The sequence below is a fragment of the Brassica oleracea genome, chromosome C5, assembly GCF_000695525.1.
Source record: "Brassica oleracea var. oleracea cultivar TO1000 chromosome C5, BOL, whole genome shotgun sequence".
In the NCBI taxonomy this organism is placed as follows: domain Eukaryota; kingdom Viridiplantae; phylum Streptophyta; class Magnoliopsida; order Brassicales; family Brassicaceae; genus Brassica; species Brassica oleracea.
The window spans coordinates 14,755,009-14,764,800 of NC_027752.1; the positions used below are offsets into that span (position 1 = coordinate 14,755,009).

Sequence of the window (9,792 nt, forward strand, 5' to 3'; positions counted from 1 at the left end):
CTCTAAATAGTTAGAGGACGAATGGCTGTTCTGTTGGTGTAGAAATGATCTGGACGGTTGTAATCAACCAACGTTCTGGGTCGAGCAGCCTCATCTACAAGTAGAGTAGTGCATGTAGCATCAGACTCAGGGATTGCAGCCCCCAGAGCGTCTATCCTCTGACCTGCTGCATTACGCAGATGACCCTCCTGGTCATGTAGGTCTCCCCTCTCATCATGTACAAGTATCAAGGTCGAAACCATGTCTCGCGGTTCAGTATCGATCAATGTTCGGACTGAAGTATCGATTGACGTCGGATGGAAGTTGTCGATCGACATCAGATGGAAGCTGTCGGTCGACGGAAGAAGAGTGTCTTCGGTCAATGGTGGTGAGCGAGTGTCGATCGACGACACTGGTGTTTGGGTTGACGGTGGCTGACAAAAATTGAGCGCCGAACAAGTGTTGTTGTCGATCGATGAGAAATGTATTCCTTTGCGGATTGAACGCTCCAAGGTTGCAGGATTTGATGAGAATAGCAGTTGAGTTTCTTTGTTGCTTCTGGTACTGCTGGGCATATACCTGAAAAGACAAGACAAAATTTTTGTGTCAGAAAGTGGTTTTAAGAAGAAACTTAGACCTAACAAGATTAAATCTATAAGTCGATCAAAGATCCCCGGCAACGGCGCCAAATTTGATATCACTCAAATTACCTTAAGGAGTGAATTACTCTCTCAAATAAGAGGTTCAGTTGTAGTACTTAGGGATCGAATCCACAAGGAGCTAGGGAACCTAATAAATCTAATTAGAATTGTTAAGCTAGGTTGTTTAATGTTTTAAATGTAAAGTTGCAAGTTTGTGAGCAAGTAATTGCTCGATTGATTGATTGGGGTTCCGGTATTTAAATGAAAATAGCTAGACTTAGGATTTTAATTCAGGTAATCAAGATTATAATCCTACAGATGCCTAATAAGTCGTATGCATGATATTATAGAGCTCAACACTTAATAACAAACCCGTAGGATTTCGCTTTCTAGGTTTATCTATTGACCAGTGTCAGTCGAATATTCTATAGGAATATCGATCGATACACTTGTTGAAAATTTGACTGATTATTCGATAGAAATATCGATCGACGCTCTTGGTCAAGCGTTAATGCGTGGATTGAATATGCTCACTAAGCTTACTAGATCAGCTCTCGCTTATTCTAGCAAGTCTTAGCTCAGTTAGGATGGATTTAGAAACATGCATTAATGGCAATCCTAATGATGAATATCACAACTTAGCAATCTATAGTTGGGGCTAATCCCTATATAAACCCTAAAATCTAACAAGAGAACTAATCAGACATGGCCAAGCAGTTCATAACAGCAAAAAGGTATATATACTGAATTAGATAAATATATAGATATCAATGGAGTTCCAATCACAAATCTCTTTGGATCTTCTCTCCAATCTACTAAAAATCCTAGAAAACCTTTGCTGTAAAATCAGTAACACCAGAAAGCACTCTTTGTCTCTAACATGTTGGCAAAGTTTATATAATTAGGTTAAAACTCGTCAGGGGTAATCTTGTAAATTGGTGGACTTGGGCTCTAAGTAGGCTGAGACCAAACGGGCTTTCTGCGCGCTTCGCTGTCGATCGATGTCAAGATGTGAACATCGATCGATTATTCTTCCTCAATGTCGACTGATGGTCGAGCTCGATGGTCATCTCGGGTGCTTACTCCAAATATCTCCAAAATGCCCCAAAATCATCACTTTCCTCCAAATCACTCCTGATTCTATAAATATACTAAATAGACTCTATATTATAATAATTAGTAGTTAAAACACATATAAACCATGGGTAAAAGTGGGTCAAATCCATGGTCTATCAAAAACTATCGATGTCAGGATTAGGGTACCGATCTTTCAAGGTTGGAATACCTACAAAATCTACATGTTGCTCTAGATCAGAAAAGGTATCGTCATCAATTTGGTAAATCCCAAATTGGTTTTGCTCCTCTAGAAAAGAATGAAGTGAGTCTAGAGATTCTTTAATTTCAGCTAAATGCGGTCCATCTATGGAATCAACTCTCCTTCCTCGTTCTACGTCCATCATTTCGTAGGATCTACCTGTAACAACATTGTTGATCAAACCCTTTGCTTCTTCATGGTTCCTAGTACTGAAGCTCCCTTCACTGGTTGTGTCAAGCGTGATTTGGTAATGTAGGTTAACACCTCCGTAAAAGGTATTAATAAGTTGTGGTTCTGAATAACCATGGTGGAGACATTCAAGTTGGTAACTCTTGAAAAAGTGATTAATGAAGGTATTCCTTATTTCCTTCCAGCATGTCAAAGAACATATCGGTAGTTGGTCTAGCCATTTTCTGGCGTCGCCCTCTATGGAAAATGGAAAGAGACTACATCGATTGTACTCGTCATCCATCATATCTTCTAGGTATTCGATGTGATCGTGTGGGTGCTCTGAGACGGTTCCACGGAAAGGGTTCTGACGTACCAAAAATAAGTATTCGAGGCTGACCCCGGATTTCTTGGTATCATCTTTTGGTAGTTTAATGGCGGACCTATTCCAATAGGTCCGCCAGGATTTAAGTAGTCTTGCAAAGGCAATTTTGTTTCTTGATCTCTTTTTGAGATCAAATTAATTTTAACAGGGATAGCAGTCCCCTGTTCATTTATGGTTTGGTTAATTGTGTTGCTTAGTTGACCTCTAGGTTCACCTAGGACTACTCCCTCATTAGCGTGATTGGTTAGAGAAGACTTACCTGCTTCCGGCTGGAGGTTGTCGATCGATGTTTGCTGTAAACATCGATCAACGTTTCCGTAGACTCGTCGCTCGATGTTGTCGTCACTTCATCGATCGATGTCCGGCCGAAATCCATGTCCTCCATCTTAAGTACATGTGTCAGCAGGGTAAGAGGTAAAACGTTAGCAAATTCAGTAACAAAAATCTAGACTAAATTCTAAACTTAATCTAATGGTAATAAGAACGAGTCCCGGCAACGGCGCCAAATTTGATATCACTCAAATTACCCTAAGGAGTGAATTACTCCCTCAAATAAGAGGTTCAGATGTAGTACTTAGGGATCGAATCCACGGAGACTCTACGATTACACAGTAGATTTATAGTCTTCGAATTAAAACTAGATTTATAGGTTTTTAAAGCAGTAAATGAATTGGCGAGCAAGGTTATTGCTCGAATGATTTGTTTTGAGGTTGTTAACAGTTGGGAGAATAGTTAGATTCAAGTATAATCTCAGGTATGATAAGTAAATAACTTAATTTGGGTTTTTAAGGGTTTAGTGATATTAATTGTTCTCAAACTCAAAACTCAGATATAATCAATTAGATTATCTAATCTGGATCTCGGATTTCAACTCTCGTATGTTAACCGTGAGAAAGTGTCGGCCGATGATTCGTAAAGAATATCGGTCGATACACCTTTCAAAATATCAATCGACAGAACTATCGTTGCGTCGATCGACGTTTCTTCCAGAAAGCTTTACGAACAGGTTTGATTTGTGTTATCTAATTTTCTAGACTAACTCTCGTCTGTATCTAGTCAGTTAAAGCATACTACTTTATTTTCTGGTATTGAGTCAAGCAATGACTTGATCTCAATTAATCCTAAGATCTAAGTTTAAAGGGTGATCAATCCTAAACTTAGCTTTAAGAACAACTAGATGAAGAACTATATTTTTAAACACCCTAGCAACTGTTTAAGTTAGCATTACATGTATCAACCTATTGAGAATCCTAAGCCTAACAGCAAGGACTACTCAGACATATTCATGAAACACATAGTTATGATGGTCTGAATAATACTTAATTAAAATGAATAACAAGAGTAAGCAATAAAGTAAATGAAAGCAAGAGAGTTCAAGATCTTCTATGTTTTGCAGTTCAGATCTATCTCTCCTATCCTAAGCTCTCTCTTCAATGGTGGTTTGTTGCTTCTCTCCAAACTAGGTCACCAAAAGGTCTCTAGGCAACTCTGCCTCTAAAATGATACAAAACCCTAATAATATAGCCTAACAGACGGCCATGGACTTAGAATGTAATTATTGAAACTTTTTTGAAACTTGCAATCTTCTAATTTTGTCATTAACTTCTCGGGTGGCTTCACCGTCGATCGATGAGAAGAGCTCAACATCGATCGATATTTCTTGGTAATCGTCGGTCGATATTCTGATAAATGATCGACTATCCCCTATTTCCAGCAAAGCTTAAAAGGTCTCCAAATAGCTCCAAATACATCATTTTCCTCTAGTAAGTACTTGAACCTATAATTGCTTTAAAAAGGGTCCAAATGCATATGAAAGACTCTAAAAACATGTATAAACCATGGCTAAAAGTGGGTAAAATTCATTGTCTATCACATTTACTAATTTCTCTTCAATAACCTTAAATATGAACATGTATATATGCCCCAAATAAATGTTGTAGCAAGATGATCCGAAAAACTAGAAATTATAATTTTTTATAATTTTTATTTTCATTATATTTTCAAAATATTTATGTTAAATAGTTTTTCCAAATGTTAATTTTAGTTCTGATCGGATATATCACCACATAAAATTGCCAATTAATGACATTCATTTATTTATGTATATATATAATTTTGAAAAATTAAATATGTGGCTAAAATTAATTATCAATAAATTAGCAACTAATTTGTTATTTACTAATTTCATATAGTTGGAAAAAAAATATTCTTCGATTCTTAATGGGTTAATCTATAGATATAATGAAATCCGGGCATACATTTACTGAAGTGAAATAATATTATAGGTAATACTTTATATAAAAGTTCTTATTTTCTGAAAAAAAATATTTTATAGATTGATAAATAAATAAAAATATATTATTTGTTATATAAAGATATAGATTTACTTAAGAAATATATATATATATATATATATATATATTTAGGAAAAACATAGATTTTCTTAAGAAATATATATAATAGTCAAAATATTGTGTGGAGTATTATTAGATAAAATATAATATTACATAAAAGTTTACAAATTATGTATCTAATTATAACTAGAGTTGATTACCAGAAGGGACACATTATGTCCTTTGTTTGCATATAGAGACACAATGAGCTTGTAAGGCACATTATTTTGGATCAAGTAGGAAATTGGACATTTCTGCCCCCATAGTTACTTTAGGGAAGTTGTTGTCCGGTTAGGAAACCGGTTTGCTAGCTGTCTGGCCGGTTTGTACACTCCAAGGATCGTGTGTGTAATTTTTTTTTTTACACCGTTGGATTGGAAAAAGCACTTTTAAATCCAGGGGTGAGTTTTGAAAGTTGTGTGAGCGTTGGGTGTGAAAATGACGTGAGTTAAATGCACGTTGGTGCTCGACGTTTAAGAACAAGAAACAGACACTATCTTCTGTGTTTGCGCAAGAGGGAGCAAACTAGGTTATTTATTTTTTGTTTCCTTTCAGCATAATGAAGGCAAAAGAAGCTAAATCCTCACTCGTATTTCGTATTTTGTTATGTCTTTTTGAGTTTTTCAGGCGCTATGGAGGAGCAGTGCTTGGTGATGTGCGGCGACTGGGTGTGTGGACATGGAAGCAAGTGGGATTTTGTGGTTGACAAACGGCAAATGGCGCGGCTTGTTCCTGTTTCAAAAGGTATTACAATGACAGAACTTCAAGTGAGTGTATTGAGGGAGTTTGGTAAAGAAGAGAAGCTGTGGAAACCTGTTCTCAGTCACTGGCCGCCGAGTAGCTTGGAGCTAGCAACGGGGATTCGAACACCTCCTGTCCAGCTTACAAGTGATGGAGCTATAAACTATTTTGTGCAGCACTTTAGGGTGAAGGGGGCTATGAATCTGTTTGTGAGGTTTGAGCAGAAACTTACAACCTGTGATGTGAGCGAGAATGTTGATGACTCTGGAATGGGTTTCGTTACGCCGGTTGCCTTTGGACCTAAGCGTTCATCAAAAATAGGGTCTGGTATCTCCAACGGGGGATATGTTACAACGGATGGTTCAAAGGCAAAAGCTGTTGACTTTGTCGATGTGGAGTTTATGAGCGAGGTGGAGAGAGTTGAGGCAGAGATTGAAAGCGAAAGCAAGTGTGGGAAAGGTGACAATTTTGGGGCTAGTGGTGGTGGGGAGAAAAGCAAAAGCGGTAGCAAGTATGTCGAAGGAGATGCTTTTAGCGGTAGTAGTGGTGGGGAGGACGAAACTGTAAGAGGAGAAGAAGTGAACGAGCTAGACGTTCGCCCTCGAGGGTATGACAAAGATTTCTGGAACCCATTACTAAGCAGTGACTATAAAGGCTCCAATGCTGTTAATGTCATCTACAATGAGGACGAAATTGTTGATGGTTTGACAAGAAATAGTGGACCTCGCCGTTACACTTGCACCACTAATGATGCTTTTGACCATGTTGTTGAGTTGGGTGGTAGTAGCAGTGGCGTCAAGCTCCCGAATAATGAAGACTTTCGTAAGCAAAACCCGTGGCTCTATGGCGTGGATGCCCATGTTAGTGTGGACAGACCGCGCAGGGTGTCCACAAGAAAATTAGATGAAGTTGATGATGAGGAGTTTGATATCCCTCCACTGTTTGATGATACTAGCTACGCTGCAGCAGAGATCCCGAACATGGATTTGGATGACAGGGATGGGAGGATCTATGTTGGGAAGGTCTTTGGTAACAAGGAAGATTGTTAGATATCTTTGGAAATATATGCTATTAAGAATTAATTCCATTTCAAGGAGACAAGAACCAAAGTTGATTCCTTTGTTGTTGAGTGTCCCGATGAACACTGTGATTGGAGGGTTACAGCTCACGAGATTAGAGGATGTGGGTATTATGAGATAAGGAAAGCTCAACTAGATCATCGTTGCCCCATCGAGTCAATGCAGGGGTATAAGAGCAAAGCTACATCTAAGGTGATTGCAGCGGTTTACAAAAGTAAGTTTGGGCAACCCGGTAAAGGACCAGTGGCGTCTGAGTTGCAGAGGCTAGTGCTGGAGGATCTCCGAGTGACAGCATCTTACATGAAGTGCTATCGGGCAAAAGAAAAAGCTATCATTGACATTCGTGGATCAGAGGAAGAGTCGTACTTGAAGCTGCCCGAGTATTTACACATGTTAAAACTTGCTAATCCTAGAACTGTTGCTGATTTGGAAACCGAGATAGATGAGGATGGAGATGAGTGGTTTCTTTATATGTTCCTTTCCTTTGGGGCGTCCATAGATGGGTTTAAGAAGCTACGTCGTGTGCGGGTGATAGATGGTACACACCTAAGAGGCAAGTACAAGGGGGTGCTATTGACTGTTAGTGGGCATGATGCAAATTTCTAGATATTTCCTCTAGCTTTTGCTGTTGTGGACAGTGAAGACACTGATGCGTGGACTTGGTTCCTCCAGAAGGTTGAGTGTATATTAGCTGATTCCCCAAGTCTGGCTATTATATCTGATCGTGCTACATCAATCTCTAATGCTGTGAAACGTGTATATCCATCTGCTCAACATGGGGCCTGCATTGTCCATTTGGCAAGGAACGTCAACTCACGCTACTCTAGCAAGCACTTGGCCAAGATGGTGACTGATGCTGCAACTGCATACAGACAACGGGATTACAGAGATCTGTTCAGTAAGGTGAGAGCAACGAACAGTGCATGCGGTGTTTATTTGGGGAAGATCGGTTCTGCTCATTGGTCTAGAGCGAACTTTCCTTGCGAGCGCTATAATATAATGACTATCATTTAAATTGGTAAATTTGTTTCAGGTGTCTAAGAAGACAAAGCTGATTCCTAATAGGTGTGGAAGATGTCGTGGTGTAGGGCACAACAGGAGCCGTTGCAATGAACCCATAAAGAGAGGAGAGTGAGATTTTTTTGCAGGAAACATAAGTGGGATAGGACCCCATCGGAGGAGAGAAATTTTTTTCAGAAAAAACAAACTTAACATGTTTAAGTTCGTTTATTTGGGATCAGTATTGCTTTTCGGAGTATTTTGAGACTAAATCATTTGCTTATCAAGACTTAAGTGTATTGTTTTTGAACTAAGTTGGAATAATTGGGTTTCCAAAAATTAAGGATGTTGAGTTGTTGTTGATTTTGGTTATCATTTTGATTGTCTGATTAGGTAGTGTGTAGTGCATGTGGGTGTTGTTATACGCACACATAAATATAGGTGTGGATGTGGATATGTACATGGAACACATGTACAACGAACCTAAAGTAAGGCAAACACAGAGTAAATCCCCTCCATCACAAAAAACACTTTGAGATCATCTGTGCTAATTATATATGTAAAGAGCTGTAAATCAGATTAGATTATATGATGAGATAGTTGGTTGAACTAGGATTCATAGATTGACATAAAAACTTAGAGTAGCGACGAAGAAGAATTAAAACGAGAAGCAAGCATCGATAACTTAGTTATAATGTTCAGAGGAGCTTCCAATAGAGGCATGCGATAGCTAACACAATGCCAACAGCAGCTCCGAAGTTATGAACCGGTCCATTGTTGCTGAGAAGTGTTGTTTTCATGTTTGAATTGAGAGTAGCATCCATGTCTTCTTTGAACTGTCGAGTTGCTTCATCTATAGATTGGGCCACCTTCGACATTTGTTCATTGAGCTTAGACATCATCTCAACCTCAAGCTCCTGTAGCTAAGTCTTGTGTGAGTCAATCTGTTCAGTTACGCTCTTCGAGAGGGACTGAAAGTCGTGGACGAGATCCAAGACTTTGGCCTCCACCATACTAACTTCATCAGGTATTGCTTCGTCTTCCCACTTAAAGAGGTGGGACTCAGATTTCCTCTGTTTTAGGGGCAGAACAGAAGAAAAACTTACGACTTAAAGCAGTGATATTCGAATAATAGATAACTGGGGTGAAAGGAGGACCTGTAGGGTGATTTCGCAGCGGTAAAATCTTCGGAATGAGTTCTCCTTGGTTTCTGAAGCCCAGATGCTGAGTCCTTTCACACACCAACATTTTTTTGGGACGCCGTGAACGGACCTACGGGCAGTGGATTTGGAGCTTGAAGAAGACGAACTGGTCATCTTCACTCCGACGAGGATGTAGAAAGTAGAGATGCGGAGATGGTTTTCAGAGTTTTAACCCTAATTGAGAGATACGACTTAAGCTTATCGTTTGGTACATATATAGAAGACCGGTTAAGTAATGGTGGTTTAGATTGATCTAACTGGCCGGTATGTACATCCATTTATAAGGTGATTTAAGGGACCATTATGCAACTATGTTGGTTCCAATTAAACAGAAGCAACAATAGGAAACTTAAAACAGATCCAACACAAACTGGGCAAAAAGTCTGGAAAACATTATCACCCTAGAGAAAGCCGATTAAGAAGCCAACTAGTGACTCTACAAAAAAAGGTTTTGCAGTCACCAGAGTTTACATAGCATAAGACACAATTAAAAGCTTAGAGACAATAGTACTAGAGCGGTGATGGAATGGACTCGTGATCAAGGAAATGTTGGAGCGTGATAAGCAGGTAGGACGATGGTTTTGTAGACATCCATGGCATACTGCTTGCGTAGATCATCAACTGCGATGTCTGTGATTCCAGACATGTGGGGTGCTGGATCACCGTGAGCGTGAAACTCCATGAACTTGATGCTGAGAGGTCCACAATCACCCAAGCGTTCGTTGATGTAGATATCCTTCATCCTTTTCCAATAGAAAGGCTCGAGACCACGGAACTGAGTTTGCTGTGGTTTGGCAACCTTCTTCACGAGGTAGGGGAATGCAGTGAGGAGCGCTTCCATAAACGTGGACACCTTCTTGTCTTTGTTCAACGAAGGTTGTGGGTCCATA

The 9,792-nt window shown here is 39.4% G+C and overlaps 1 protein-coding gene across 1 annotated transcript; it reads right to left on the minus strand.

The window, feature by feature from the left end:
- Window positions 1-8,398: 8,398 nt before the first annotated feature.
- LOC106344588 (uncharacterized protein At4g04775-like) lies at window positions 8,399-9,016 on the minus strand. The gene is made up of 3 exons (XM_013783941.1): window positions 8,858-9,016; window positions 8,657-8,773; window positions 8,399-8,569 (listed from the first exon to the last, which is right to left on the minus strand). Exons 1-3 carry the CDS (start codon window positions 9,014-9,016, stop codon window positions 8,399-8,401), a joined length of 447 nt encoding a protein of 148 aa, XP_013639395.1.
- Window positions 9,017-9,792: the final 776 nt, after the last annotated feature.